Source organism: Arvicola amphibius, chromosome 6, assembly GCF_903992535.2.
Source record: "Arvicola amphibius chromosome 6, mArvAmp1.2, whole genome shotgun sequence".
In the NCBI taxonomy this organism is placed as follows: domain Eukaryota; kingdom Metazoa; phylum Chordata; class Mammalia; order Rodentia; family Cricetidae; genus Arvicola; species Arvicola amphibius.
The window spans coordinates 99,653,925-99,670,039 of record NC_052052.2 but is presented as its reverse complement, the minus strand read 5'-3'; the positions used below and the strand labels follow the sequence as shown (position 1 = coordinate 99,670,039).

At 45.9% G+C, this 16,115-nt stretch overlaps 1 protein-coding gene across 2 annotated transcripts in view; it reads right to left on the bottom strand.

Annotated features, from left to right (window-relative positions):
* Positions 1-13,783, bottom strand: part of Fam171a1 (family with sequence similarity 171 member A1) — a 116,972-nt gene extending 103,189 nt beyond the window's left edge. The window contains exon 1 of one of the 2 annotated variants that reach the window (XM_038333616.1): positions 13,666-13,783. Coding sequence is in view for 1 of the 2 variants with exons in the window: in XM_038333615.1 (XP_038189543.1) it covers positions 9,576-9,672 (97 nt within the window). In the remaining variant the exon portion in view is untranslated. Of the gene's footprint in view, positions 1-9,575; positions 9,764-13,665 lie in introns of those variants that run through there. The other variant, XM_038333615.1, reaches the window with a different exon arrangement.
* Positions 13,784-16,115: the final 2,332 nt, after the last annotated feature.

Below are 16,115 nucleotides of genomic sequence, written 5' to 3'. Positions count from 1 at the left end.
TTGGCAGCATTGTGGTTACAAGTCTCAGGGAGAGGTCCTAAGAAACCCTAGCCTACGCATGAGTTGAGTTAGATCTCTTCCAGCACGTCACTTCTCTACCTCCCTCTGGGGGACGCTATGCAGGATGTTGGGCTTGCTCTGGTGCCTTCAACTTCGGCTCAGGGTTGCCACTGGTATCATACAGGAACGTACCAACAGACATCAAGCCGATGACACAAGGGGAGGAAGTAAGGAAACAGCCACACTCTGCCACCATTCTAAAGGACGTACCCAGTCTTTGGGGATAGCTGCATAAATCTGAAGACATTTTACGTATTACGGTGCACCATCTCCTGGTCCCTCAAGACTGGACCAAATCTTCTGCCTTCTGTTCTAGATACACTTAGAACTCTATTATCTTAACTTTTCAAAGCTACTAGAATGTTTTAAAGAACTGACTCATTGCACTGATGACCCAGAAGGGTTCACAAAGACCCGAAATAATTTCTAAAAACTGAATAGGCATGAAGAGATCTTGATTCTTTTTGAGTGTGGCAACTGGCACCCCTAGGTGGCATGTGTCTTTAAAGAAAGAAAACAGCACCGAGACAACCACAAGCTGCCCCTGTCCCGCTGCCTCTCCATCCTAGATGAGGTCACACACAGGTGCATGCACATATGCGTGTGTATACACGCTCTTGTAAACCTACACCCACACAACAGCTTACCTGACAGGTGTGTGAAGTGATTCTACATGATGAGACAAGAAAGTCACCTAGATAATTTGATAGCTTCAAAGAACTAATTAAATATCAAAGAAAAAATAAACATTTACATTCCCATGTCATTGAAAGTAAATATAAATTTATTTATAAATGTAAATTTCCTAAACTTGAATTTTGGTTTCTAAAAATGCTCCAAGCACATCAAAAGCAATGTATATCTGGAAAGTAAAATATATACACTACATATTTTCATCAAATACGTATATAAGATACATGTCCTCAAAAAGCTAAAATTAAAAAAAAAAGATAAACAATTACAAGTATTGAGAGAACAAGAGAACAGTTTGTACATTTTAAAAGAAAGACTATAAAGATAAAATCAATTTTTAAAAAAGTTCTAGAATTTTTCTTATGAAAGTAAACATTTGATTAAACAAGCAATCCTCTTTTAAAAACATTCTTGCACAAGTTTGTGTGTGCATATATGCATTTGTGTATATGTTTGTGAATGTCAGAGTGTGTGTAGGTGTGCGTGTGCACACGTGTATGTGCTTGTGCTTGAAGGTGAGGGGAAAACTCTGGGTGTCATTCTCAGGAACATCATCCACTTTCTTTGAGAAAGAGTCTCTGACTGGGCTAGAGTTCATCAGCTGGTCTAGCTGGCCGGTCAGCAAGCCCTCGAGAGCATCCGGTCTCCACTTCCCCTGCTCTGGAATTATAATTACATATATTTTTATGTTGGTTCTGGGAACCAAACTCAGGTCCTTGGCAAATACTTTGTTAACTGAGCCATCCTCCCAGTGACTTCTAAGTATAGTCTCAAGGGAAATGAAAACCATGCACACAAAAGAATTTTGTAAAATGTTCATCCAAACCACATTTACAGACAGCTAGAAATGATGGGTACTGTCTTAGTCAGGGTTTCTGTTGCTGCAGTGAAACACTGTGACCGAAAGCAAATTGGGGAGGAAAGGGTTTATTCAGCTTACACATTGTACTTCATTACTGAAGGAAGTCAGGATAGGAACTCGAACAGGGCAGGATCCTGGGGGCAGAAGCTGATGCAGAGGCCATGGAGGGACGCTGATTACTAATGGCTTGCGTCCTCCTCATGGCTAGCTCAGTCTGCTTTCTTATAGAACCAAGGACCATCAACTCAGAGACAGCACCACCCACCACGGGCTGGAACCTCCTCTATAAGTCACTAATTAAGAAAAATGTCTTACAGCCAGATCTTACAGAGACATTTTCTCAACTGAGGTTCCCTCCCTTCAGATAACTCTAGTGTGTGTCAGCACAAAATTAGCCAGGACAAGTATCCACCAGTAGAAGAATGGATGAGCAATCTACAACAGCAATGGAATGGAAAACTGGAAACAAGGAAAGAAATGACGGTATTGCGATCATCTATAGCATGGTAGATCTCAGAACTGTTCTGACGAACAGCAGATGTCAGAATATAGTCTATCTAGTCTCGTTTACTTAAAGTTCTAGGGAAAAAAGCAACAAAATAATCTATGATAGGAAAAGTACTAGAACCAAGGATGCTCTCAAGTGTCAGGAACAGGGACTTGCTGGGACAAGGAACGAGGGACTTCCTGGAGTGATGATAATATTTTATACCTTGAAAGGGGCTTGAGGTGCACAGGTGTTTGCAAACGTTAAGCAAATCATATACTTCCTCATATTTAAATTTGCCTCAGCACTAAAGATACACATGCTGAAGTACTTGGGGGAAAAAATGACTGGTACCACAGACATGTTCATGCATTTTTAAAAGATCAAGATTAATGGATGGAGAGGACAGTGTTTCAATAACAGGCAAGTAAAGCAAACTCAGTAAGTTGTCAACTGTAGAATCTAGTGTGTTTGAGTACTCAGTATAACATTCTTTTCATGAAGCAGGTTAGAAAACATTTTTTTGCTTACATAAAACCACTATTTCTATAAGAATGAATTTTGGGGTCATTGTATAAGCAAAGGGGAGTAGAAAGTTTGTTTTAGAAAGAAAAAGGTTAAGTTTTTGTGAGCATATCCAAACACTGATGGCCGCAGTTCTCCACACAAGGAGCAGAATAGAGTTTCTCCTCACTCTGCAGAGAGAAAGGCAGCTCCTTCAGCTTCAAGGATCCATCTGAATGCTTTAGAGGGGCCCACATACTTCCAGACCCCACCCCACAACAGTCGGGGTCAAACACATTTCTCTTGTTATGAAAACTGTTTGTGAAACGCTAATGGGCTTTGAAACTAAGCCAGAAGATTCTCCCATCCCACAATCGCACCCTGCTCTACAGACCTCCCTCAAGGGCCCCTGGGAGCTATTTATATGACTTTCTTATCTCTTCTCCACATCTGGATCCAAGCTTAGCTCTAAGGCTCTGCTCAGCCAATGTCTGTTGAAGGTCACTTTCCATAGGTCAAAGAGGGGCCACACAGATGATACTTGTCTATCTTCATAAAAATCTTCTGTACCATTAAAGAACCTCTTATTCACACTGGCAAAATATGATGATCGAAATTGCATAAAATTTAATCTGACTACCCCCCAGTCATACAGCAACACAGTCTGAGGGTAAAGGTGGGGCAGCCTCCTGTGACCCAGTGGATACGAATCTCTGTGTGATTTGGGGAAAGTGGTTTGCTGCCTCTGTGCCCCACATTCTTTTTCTATAAAATGAGAATGGTATACATTCTTAATTAAGGAAAACAATACGTCGAGGGGCTGGAGAGATGGCTTGGTTGGCAAAGTTCTTTCTATATAACATGAGGCCCTGAGTTCAAATCCCCAGAACCCATATAAAAAGCCTGGGTGTAGTGAGCCGGGCGGTGGTGGCGCACACCTTTAATCCCAGCACTCTGGAGGCAGAGGCAGGCAGATCTCTGTGAGTTCGAGGCCATCCTGGTCTACAAGAGCTAGTTCCAGGACAGGCTCTAAAAAAGCTGCAGAGAAACCCTGTCTTGAAAAAAAAAAACCAAAAAAAAGCCTGGGTGTATCGGTTGCCACGTGTGACCCCCAGAGCTGGGGAGGTGGAGACAGGGGAATCCTTGGGAACTCACACGATAACCCATGAGATTGTACCACATGGGTAGCAAGCACCTAACCATGCTAGCCTATCATTGTTACTTTTTCCTATGAGGGTTCCTGTTTCTAGTCCACTGGTAAAATACTAAGTGTGATGGAAATACTATAAATATCTACAACTGCGAGAATTTAGTAAATCACAGCTAATTTCTAAAGCCTCACTCTAAGTGCTCAGGTCAAAAATTAAAAATTCAAAAAAGAAAGAAAAAAATCAATTTCAAATTGTAGCACTTCTACACACAGCTTTCGGTATTACATAAGCCACCTTATGTTTTTCTTGTGTGTGCCTATGCCAAATTCTAAAGTCCCCTTCCCCCAAACACTTCCTGAGAAGAGTAGGAAACACATGTACTTAGCAGTCAAGGTTTGCATCTACAATGACCCCTCGGGTTTTTGCTTTGGATGCTTGTTTCTTATTTGGTCATGTTGATGACAGGCTGTGGAGTCCTTGGGAGGTGGGGCCTGTCTGGCAGAAGCAGGTCACAAGGGGTCTTTGAAGGTGACAGGCCAGCCCTTACTTCCCGTCTAACAACTGCTCTTTCTGGTCTACCATAGTGTGAACAGCGTGTCATGCTCCCACCCACCGCTGCAGACTGAGTGGCCCTACTCTCCCCACCCCATCATAATAATTTCAGTCTCTCAGAAATCATGAGCCAACAGAAACCTCTCTTTGCTTAAGTTGATTCTGACAGGTATTTTAGTCATAGTGGCACAATACTAACATGGCAGTTTTCTCCTTCTTCGAAATACCTAGTCTCAGGATAGACAGCCTCTGTTCACCGACACAGGCAAAATCCAGCCTATACCATAGACGTACCACCTGACACCCACACTCTTATCTATGAGCTCTACAGCTACGTCACGACAGAGCTGAGAAGGTGGCTAAGTAGGTAATGTGCCTCATACAAGCATGAGGACCCGATGTCTGGATCCCCAGAAGCTATGTAAAAAGTGAGATGTGGTAGCATGTGTCAGTAACTCCAGAACTGAAGGGGTAGAGACAGGCAGACTCTGGGGGCTTGTGGCCAGTCAGTCTAGGTGAAACAGTGAACTCCAGGTTCAGTAAGAGACCCCACCTCAAAAAATAATGTGGCAAGCCATTGAAGAAGAAGCCTGATGCTGGCCTCTGACCTCCACATGTGCACATGTGTGCGTGCACACAAACACATACATATATATACTACACATACAGGCACAATTTTTTTTTTAGTGGAAAAGGGACTGCAGAGGTAACAAGAGTAAGTAATAAAGGCAAGAGAGCTCAGATCACAGATCAGCCCATGCGTCCAATCTAATCGCACAAGCCCTTGGAGGCTTGCTCTGGATCTAAATTTTATAAGTACACTTTCTAAAACTTCATTAGTAAGAAAGTATAACCAATGGCCCAACAAAGTCCTTAACTAAAGTACCTGTAAAATGATAATAATGGTCAATAAATAATCAACAAAATAACAAATGTCACTACTAAGAAAATATCCAGACATAATGTTTGCAAGGTTGAATTTCTTCTGTGAGATAAGTTTCCGCTAGTAAATACCGCTTGTCGGCCTCTTTATCAGGACAATATACTGGCACAAAGAAATGACTGGGGATCAGCCCTACTCCACACGGCTGAACCTTTATCCACCGAGACTGGTCTGGAAATGGGAAACCTTACTGATGTGAGCCACCCGAGGGACCCGGCCAGCGTTCACTAGTGTTCGGTGTCCTTTGTTCAGCTCTTCCTGGATGACATTTAAAAAAATCATTTTCCCATCACAAATTCAAAATTTTTTTCTATTCAAATTCTATGCGTAAGAAGAGAAGTCTAAGCAAATGAGGGTACTCATTTGATTTTAAAATAGGTGTGCCCTTCCTCCTTCAACTCAGACTCCTTTCCTGTGGGGGAGAGCTGAACGCAGGACAGACAGGCCGTACAGGGACGCTGGCTTTAACAAACTCACTTGCCAAGCATCTGTCCCCAGGCCTTCTTTGTTGCTCCAGCTGTGACTCGCCGCAATTCCAAACCATCTTGTCGTTTTCACACGGGAGGTTATCTTTTTATATTTTATGAAAAAAATCAAGGGTTTGAAAATATTTGATGACTATATTAGACATGCACTTGACAATCTTACCCTCCCAACTAGATTACCCCACATAAGAGAGCTTCAGCTAACGGCCTCCAGAGGCGTTATCTGCTGCCTCAAACCGAGACTGGAAATCACTACAGCTCCGGTGCCGCCTAATCTATGCTTTGGCGGCTCAAATATCTACTGCCCAAGAGGCCTTCTTCCGCCCCACTCCACATTCCTGGAGCACGAAGTGAGGTGTTGTGTGCTTATGTTGCCCTTACTACAGCTTCCATTGTGCACTGCGGGTAGCCTGACACACCTAGAAGTGAGCATGGCTGACTGTCAGGAGCTAGCCTTCTGTCCCGTGAGTAGTTCACCTCACTTCACAGATGCTTGGCTAAGTACATAAAAAGGACAGCAGTGATATCTTCTAGTTCATTTATTTTCCAACTAGACTTTAAGGTGTAGAAGCGTGAGGTGGAAAAATGAATCCTCCTTTTGAAACCCAGTGGGCTCGGTAAGTCCAACGTGTTCTGTTCCCAGCTGAGTTGCATTTAGTTGTCTTAGGTTACGGAAGGAGTGTAGCATGCTGGCTGCTATTCCTGATAGCCACTCCCACTTCCATTCATCCATCGCTTCCCTGTCTCTCACCTGAACACGCTATTCTGAACTGAAGTTCAAGTTCAGTAAAAAATAGGCCTCTTGGAAAGAGAAGGAGCTTAGCATGCTCTCAAATGTTCCAGCTGATGGTAGATTTTCCGAGGTGAAGAAAAAATTAATATATCGCTACAAAATACCTTTCTGTCAGATAACAACAATAAAGGTCAAATGACAAGAGTCTAAGCACCAAGTCCCTCACCTAGTGCTGAGCCTTTTTCTAGCACATGTGTCCAGCTTCAAAACGACATCCCGTAGAGTACATCTGCATGGCTCATCTTTGGAGAAGAATCTTCTATTAGGCCCCTCAGTGTGGTTTTATACGAGACACCGAGCTGTTGGTCAACTCTTTTCAATAATGCCTGTTGCAAAGTTCCCACACAATGATACTATATACTGCGGAACAATGCAGAGAAAACATCTAAAAACAGCCAGTCATATTCGAGAGAGTTTAGAGTCATAGCCAGTCACGTGGCCACTAACTGTTGCATTCTCTAAGTCACTCTGCAGACTCAAAGCAGCTACAGCAAGGGAAGCCAGCCCTTAAATCTTATCATGACTATTTCAAGAGCAAAGAAATAGCAGGAAATGTTGTAGATGATCGTTTCTCCGGATATCACAACAAGGCTTCCCTTACTAAAGGAGGAACCGTCGAGTCCCGGGGACTAGCTGTAATCCTAGCGTGGATGGCTTCAGTATGTTTGAGGTTTCAGTAGTTTTCCTTAAGTAATTGCCAAGCCCTGTTTCTATACAGTGTTTGTTCAAGCTGTGATTCAAGCTCATTTCTGTAATAAAAGCAAAGCTCTTAAAAACTGGATTTTAGAGGAAGTATACAAACACCCTAAAATACATGCAGATAAAAGGACTTCAGGCTACATTGTGGTATACACTTCAGTATCTTCAACTTCTTCCCCATCCAGCACTGACTAACAAATTCGTGCCAAACAAATGCGCAATTGGCTTACATATGCACAGTGAAACCAGAGCTAGCGCTCCTCTTGCTTGTATACAGATCTAGGAGGGAGAGAGCAAACAGAAACCGACTATGTTTGGAGAATGACAGACAGCCGGAAGCTTTGACGAACTAGGCTAGTTAAAGTTACCCTCAAATGACAAGAGAAATGGTCCATTTCCACTAGCTCAAAATTCAGGTGTCAGGTGATGCGACAGAGACTTCTGATACAGGTGTTGAGATTGACACCTTAGAACGCCACCCTTAGCGGAAACAGCAAATAAGAAGGAAATCCAAAGGGAACAGTATCCATGTGCCGTTGAAAGCCTAGGATATACCTAGACAAGGATAAATAGTCTCACGGGCTGGTCATCTCTCTCCTGCATCACAGAGAAGTCCATTTCCACGGGCTTAGCAGTAAGACTTTAATAAAAACACAGGCTTAGACCTGAAACCAGTAGGTTTTTTTTATCCCCTCCATGATATTTTTTCAGTTAAAGCCATGCCTTTTCCTATTTTATAAATGTATGAATTCATTATTTCCATGTATTGCTATTTCAACTACACACACACACACACACACACAAAACCCAACCTGCCCTCAGAAAATAATGACCTCATTGAGGCACAAATATCATTCATTAAAACAGCTGATTCAAAAAGCAGTGGGGTATAAATGAAAGAGGCTATCTATCATTCATACTGATGACCTAACGTGGTAATACTCCCCCCCCCCCCCCCCCCGCGCCTACTGAGACTCATGGGTTTTTTGGTACCTTGTCAATGCTTTCCTTCTATAACATACATTGCTAAATTCACACCCAATTCCTAACGGTCATATCTTACTGTCAACTGTGTAGCAATGCCTTTAAAAGACGCCAGCCAACGATTCGGCAAGCACTGCATAGGAAAACCCTCAGCATCCTTAACCAAACTCAGATTGTCAACAGAAACCAACAAGAGATCCTGTGGAAGTCAAGATGTCCCTAGTCCCAAGTTCCAAAGGGCGGGGAAGAATGGTCAGGCAGAACAGGTAACAGGATACTGGGATGAACGCTCCTTCATTCAGCCTGCAGGGCTAACTTAGCAGGGCACACACCTTTCTGCCATGAATCAGGAATCTTGGCAAGGGTCTGAGTGCCTGCTGGAGCTCACAGAAGCACAACGAAGGCCCCTTCCTAACCAAATTAACCCCCGGCAAGAGGTGCCCTGGATAGATTCACAGATGCTCATCTGCCGGCCTTAGTTGCTCTTCAGAAAAAGGCCAGCAACAGAGAAACCCTAGACTTTGTTCCCACAAAATCATGTCAAGGAAGCTGCAGGATTGTCCTCAAATGAATTCTGATTTTATTTTTTTAAAGTGTGGCCATTCTTGGTGGCGACCACGTTACTTGCGCTGCTGGAAAGCAAATTTGCAAGAGGCCAAAGATTAGACAAAAGGCAGGAGCTGGCGACAGACAGACGTGGAAATGGTTTTAAGTGATTAGGGCTTCCCAGTTCCAGTTCTCTTCTCTTCTCACGATGATTCCTATGGCTGCCTAACAAATCCCTAAAGGTCTGGAAACCACGTAGGATAAGGAGTGGGGGAAGAAGAACCCGAAACTTTCCTAAACTGCCGCAGCAGACCTCGGGTCGCCAAGGCTCAAGGGGCACCCCGGGGCGGCGACCGCCCCCTCCCTACTACAACAAAAGGGCCGGGAGTAGCCTTCCTGCTGGGACTCCAGGACTGGAGCTCCAGGGACCCCAGAGAGGGAAGCAGAGGGAGACAGCCAGCACCACGTCGCCCTCTCCCGCGGCAGGGGCTATGGAGCCGCGTGTCCGAGTCATGTATAAAGGAAAGAACCTCAGCTGTAAGCAGAAGAGTCACCAGCGGCTGCCACCTAAGCGGCAGCCAGAGCAGCTGGTGCCAGCCAGATCCCCAGGGAGCATCCGCGCCCCGGGCCCAGCGTGTTCCCGGGGCGGCGCCGCCCCCCCGGGTATCGCGACGTGGGGGGCTGCAGGACCGCGGTGCCGGTCGAGCTGCTGGGCCTCCGCCACAATGCGGCCCGGGTCCAGCCGCCACCGCTGCCGCGCCAGGCCCGGGCGCGACACAAAAGCGGCCCCCGGCCCCGCCGCCGCCGCCCACCGACCTTGGGCTCCCGCGCCGGGTTCCCGTAGCGTCTTGGTGACTGCCTTCCAAACGTGGCAGCCGAGCAGGCAGAGCAGCAGCGCGGCGGACCTGCTCATCTCCGCGCCGCGGGCGCCGCGGGCCGCTGGGGCTCGCCACTCTCGGTCACGGGCGGCCGGGCGCCGCGCCTCCCTCCATGGCGCTGTGACTCCGCGCGCCCGGCCAGCCGCCCGATTGGCCGGGGCCCCGCAGCCGGCCGCTCCCTCCTCCGCGTCCCGCGCCGGGCTTCCCCCGACCGCCGCGGCCGCTGTGCCGGAGTCTTAACCCCTTCCTGCCCCGCCCCGCGCCTGCGGGAGCGCCTGGGCCCCGGGCCCGTGGTGCCACCTGGTGGCCACCGCGCTGCGGGAGTCTCCCGCGTCCTCTGAGCCCCCGCGCTGCGCGCTCCGCGGCTCCCATTCCCCGCAGCGGTTCCCGCAGGCCCGAGGCCTTTGACGTCATTGTTCGATTTACCTGCGGGTTCACGGGAAGCATTTGAGACTTGGGTGTGACCTCCCATCCTGCAGCTGTCCCTATTCTGACTTGCCCCAGGGTAGCTTTGACAGCCAGTCTTACAGGTAGGGTAATAATATCTAAACCGGACTGTAGAAGGCCCATCCTGTTTGCTTAGCATTAGGAGGGAAGGATAAGTACGTTTTCCTGATAGAGGCCCTGGGTGATTTCTCCCCCTCCTCACCTTTGTTTTATTAAAGAAAGAAAAAAATCAATGGCCTGTTAAAACACAATGGGGAAGAATATTCAGGAGCATCTCAATGGGGACTGTTACAATGGGATTTTGTAGTAGAGGAGATAACGTCTGCTGAACTTGGAACTAAGCGCAGACAAACAATTGTTTATAACCAAGGAGGTGTGTGTGTGTGGGGGGGGGGGGATAGGGATCTAGCTAACATCACCCAGGAAGACTCTTACTGAAGGCAGGTCAGTGAGTGCAGAAACCGCTTGTGGGTCTGTAAAGCATGCCCAGATATCTGGAGTGATGGCATATTCATGATAGAAGACGGAATTTGCTAAAGTTAAATTTTACAAAAAAGGAACAGGTGAACCCAGGCGATCAGAGACCTAATCAGAGAATCTTTGTCACACTCCACAATTGATTTGTTGTGGTGTCCTGTGCTTATGATCCCAGCAGTCAGGAACCTGAGGCAGGAGGCTCTCACGTTCAATGTTAGGCCGAGTTACACAGGGAGACCTTGTCTCTGAAGAGCAAAGACAGAGATCATTCTATTTACAAATGAGAAAAATAGATCAGTGGCTGTGATGACTATAGCCAACTGACAATCTAGAATTGTCTAGGAAGGAAGGCAGTGTGTGTGTGTCTGTGTGTGTGTGTGTGTGTGTGTGTGTGTGTGTGTAGTCTAGATTAGGTTGGCTTATGAGCATGTCTATGGGAGACAATCTTGACTGTGTTAATTGAGATCAGAATATCTGCCCACTGTGAATGGCACCATTCCCTAGGCAGGAGAATTCCGAAGTGTTTAAGAGCAGAGAAAACGAGCCGAGCACTAACGTGCACCGTGCACCTATTCCTTTCTGTTCCCGATTATGGGTGTGATATAATGAACTCCTTCAAGCTTCTGCTACCATGGCATCCCTGCTGTTATGAACTATAACCTGGAACTGTGGGTTATAATAAACCTTTCTCACCTAAGTTGCTTTTGTTGTGGCATTTTATCACAGCAGCCAGGAAAAACAAAACAAAGCAGCAGCAGCAGAACAGTCTAATAAACCAGTTCTGTTCCACAGTCTAATAAACCAGTTCTGTTCCACAGTCAGAGCTCTTTACCCAAATCTCCAGGCTGACCTGAGTCAAAGAACGCCACCCTTGATACCACAACTTCCCTTTCTATCTACATAGTATTGCCTGTGTGCTCCCCCATAAAGCCCTCATGCCCACCCATTCCCTCTAATGCATCCCCAGCCAGCACTGCAGTGACTCCCACAGTCCCCTTGCTGGGGTCCTCAGCTCTGAGGAAATCTACTCCAGAGTCACCCTTGTGCCGAGAACTGCTTCCAGAACAAGAGGCCAAAAGGAGGCTCATTGCTGCAATTTTATTCAGTAATGGCAGGCACTTAACACACCAGAGAGACGATGGGGGATGGTGCTTGCCTGGTTGACTTTTCGTAAGCCAGTTCTTGTGACACACAATAAAACCCTAGGAGATGGCTGTGCCTATATGGGTTTGACAGCTACCTCCATGGTCCAAGCTACAGTATGTATAATCTGTATACCTGTTCAGGTAACAGATAATCAAGAAGACAGAAAGAGCCCCAGCTATTAGGGGCAGCCCCATTGTCTCCTTTTCACCCTAGCATTACAGCCTCCTTACTGTATTCCAAGTCCAACTCCTAGCGAGGAGAAGGAAGTGAAAAGCATGCTGAGCCCTCAACTCCTACCTGGGAGCCAGCCCACAGGGACACAGCGTTCAGAACAGCTAGATGGCTGGGGTGGGGGTGGCTACTGCAAACAGGAGCAATTAAAATGAAACCTCCCCAGAGCTGAAACTCATCCATTAGAACGCGCTTAGAGAGGTGGCTCAATGGGTAACTGCTGGCTGTGTGAATGTGAGGACCTGAGCCTGAATCTCCAGAACTCATTCAAAGCTGAACTCAGCAACACTCCCAGATTTCCTAAGATGGGAAGTAGAGACAGGAGCTCACGAGCTAGCTAGCCTAGTGTACAGAGTAAGAAAAACCAAGAGACCATGCAAGGTGGAAGGCTAGAACCCACACCTGAGATTGTCCTCTGACTGCCACATGTACCATGGAAACTTTGCCCCTGCACACGCACGCGCGCGCGCACACACACACACACACACCTGATAAATTACAAATTTAGTATGTTTTCTGAGTACATGCAAGCGTGCGGTGGGTACATGAACACATCATCTTTAGTCTTCAGGTTTTCTGAGACAGGGTGTACTCACTTTTACCTGGAAAGTACACACTTGGGTAAGCTGACTGGTCAGCAAGCTTCAGAGGTCCCTGGTCTGACTCCCTCAGTGCGTGCTGCCACAGAGTTCTGTTGTGGGAACTGAATTCAGACCCTTGTGCTTGCAAGACAAGCCCTCTGCCGACTGCCAAAGCCAACTCCCCAGCCCAGGGAATTCTCAGTATATGCCACTCACTAGACTTGAGTATTTCCTCATAATGACTTCTCTCATTGACATTGTTTCTATTTTATAAATGAGAATACAAGATTTAGTGCTGTTAAATAATTTACCACAAATATAATGCAGGTCCGTTGATTGCAAGTGCAAACTGCCTATAGCATGTCACCTCCAAGAACAAACTGAAAGCAAATCGCTCATCACCGCCAGCAGTGCGCAGATGTTTTAACAACTCTGTGGTGCCAGTGTCCGCTTCTGGGCTTTGAGGGTGCACTGCTGATTCCCACGGTTTGGGAAACTGTGGAACGAGCACACAGGGCCTTTGGTAATATCTTAGGGCTTTATCATGATTTCAAATAATGTTTCCAAGAATAAACACATCTGTTCGACATCATTTTTCTAAGTCTTCTTGTTTGCTCAGGCCACTGGTGTGTGTGTGCGCGCACTGCTGCTATATAGTTCTAGAACATTTAAAGGAACAAGGAGTCTTAATAAAGACTACAATCCTAAGTACAGACATTAGTTGTTATCATTACTGTTACTGTTACTGTGTGTAATGACACACATGGAGAATCTCATAGAGAATCTGGCCTTTAAAGCCTATGTACTTTCATAGCAACACCGAGGTTTACAAAGTTTCTAATCATAGAAAAGCAGTTTGGGGACCACCACCCCATCCTATTTTGCAAATGCTCCTGAGACACAGAAAGAGGTTAAATGAGTTGCAGACTGAGCACTGCAAGCCGGTCCCCAAGCCAAGAAGAAAGCCAGCCCAGAGAAGCGTTCTCTCATCTCATGGCTATTTTCCAGGTTCTTGGGTGGGAGGCTAAAAAACAAATTCTGCCCCATTGCACAAGCGAACACATTTGCGAGTCATGCACCCAGCCTTATGTAAGAATGAAATAATCACACTTATCCTTTACTGGAATAAAAAGAAGTTGGTTTTACCTTTTTCTCATGTTCTGATCATCAGACACCCACTCGGCAACTGAAGGGGGGGGCAGTACTTAAGAGGGCGTGTTAGCAGAACAATGGTAGTCGGGAGTGTTCTTTCCTTCTAGAACTTTTCCTGTTGCTCTTATTAAAATTGCTCATTGTTTGAGCAGAAATGACTTATGACTGCACTTACTTGAAGTCGCTTGAGTGTGCAGTATTTTATTTCAGTTTTTGAGACTTGTGCCAAAAGAAAGCAAGCTACATGCAGACCTTTTTCCTGCCCGAATTTTCCGGAGACCTTGACTTTAGAACTGTGCGTCAAGGTTTCTTAGCACAAGATTATTTGTTTTACCGAGCTCTTTCCTGGGGTTGGCGCCCCTGTGGTGGGATTTTAATTGTCTGAGTCCACTTTGAGAACCTTTATGCTTTCCCCGTTTCCTCTCCTAGTCCCTGCCCCTGACCCCCGACCCCTGAGGCAGAAGCTGCTGGCCAATAGCTAAGTTATTATGAGCATTGTGCAGGTCAGGAAGTGTGGCATGGAGGGGCACTGTGGGCTGGTACTTTTATTACAGTTTAAATTAAATGTACCCAGTTGTAAGTGCTTAGCAGTTTAGCCTTAACTCATTTGCTAACTATTAGGGGGGAAAAAGAATGGGGAAGACTATGGATGTAGTTCAGTTGGTAGATTGTTTGTCTAACATGCAGAAAGGCCTGGGTTTCATCCCCCATCATTGCCTAACACTGGATGTGGTGGTGTATCCTCTTGTCCCTGTATTTGGGAGGGACAGTCTGGAGGATCAAGAATTCAAGATCATTCTTGGCTACATGGTGAATATGAGATCAGTCTGGGCTACATGAGAACCTATCTCAAATGATTAAATAAATGAGAAGTAAGGGGATCACTGTTGGGGGACCTCTGTATTTAGGTGCACACTAATTTTGGTCTCTTATGTGGGGCTCAGATCTGTACTTAAAGCCTGTGCTTTTCCTACAGAGTATTTCTTTTTTAGACAAGCAAGCTACAACTTTCTTTCCTTCCTGCAGCTTCCCAGCCAGGAGAGGCATTTATTCTGCAGAGTTCTGAATACACAGTGGAGTGTTGTGGGAGAAGTTGTGACTCTCTGCTCCTGGGTCTGCAGGTCCCTGAACAGTGCTCTCCCTCCCGTGACCCACAGTGACTAAGGAGTCCGGGATACTTTGCAGGTCCTTGATCAATAGGTTTTACCGTTTGGAAGACTGTTTGAGGGTAGTGCCAATGAGAAGCCAATTTGCTCAGCAGTTCTTTTCAGGTCAATGCTAGCTTTTGAATGCCAAGGAGAGGTTCCCAGTTCTGTTTTTCCCTGACTTTCTGACTTGCTGTCTCCAACGAGGTGAGCTCAAAGGAAGATGGACAGTGAGTGTTGCCATTTTAACTGTGAGGTATCTGTCTGTGAATCTGAATTTGGAGACAGACACAGGGAATGGGATGTTGTTGATACACACACACACACACACACACACAAACTTGAAGAGGGTAGAGAGAAAACTTAGTCATTAAAGTATTTGTTATACAAGCAGGAGATCCTGCCTTTGATCCCTAAAACCCACATAAAAAGCTGAGTGAGATATGCTGCTTATAATCCTATCCTTGGGAAGGTGCAGGCAAGTGAATCCATTGGGCTTTTTGGATGCAGTGAGTTCTAGGCCAGTGGGAGACCCTGTCTTAAAAAACAAGTTGGATGGTACCCAAGGAATGACAGCTCATGCACGTACCTGTACACGTACCTGTACACACATGAACACACATCACCTTCTATAGGACCCTTGTTATTGACATTTCTTCTCTACCGTCCTCTAAGTACCTGTTTCTCTTAGTTGATCTATAAAATAATAATAATAACTATTATTAATAGTGTGCATGTTTGTGTGGGTTTGTGCATGTGTGCAGGCATCCACGCGTGTGTTGAGGTCAGTGTCAGGTTTCTTTCTCAGTCACTCTCTCCACTACTTTTCCTTTTCTTCTTTCTCTTTTCGAGACTGGATCTTTAAGTGAACCTGTAGCCTGTTGATTCAGCGTGACCGGCTGGCTGGCCAACGAGCTTCAGGGATCATTCTGCTTTCGTACTCCAGTGCCGGGGTTAAAGCCACTGCACCTAGCTTTTATATGGACGTCTGGGATCTGAACTCATCTTTGTGCTTACAGGGCAGGCTCTTTATCAGCCGAGTCATCTCCCAAGCCCCTGATAGTGCTTATTTATTCAGTGTCTTGTAGCATGCGCTCATTACCCATGAGTTGAAGTGGAAAAATCTCATCTTACAATGAAGACATTTCCTTCTCATTTTTCTAAATATGCTATAGTTTTGCTACCCTGAACAAACCAATAAATTGGCAAGTACTTGCGGAGTTCTGACCAGGAACCCAAAGTTTAGGTAGGTTGAGTCAAGACTGTGCACCATTTTGAGCTCATTTCACCTTCTAGAAC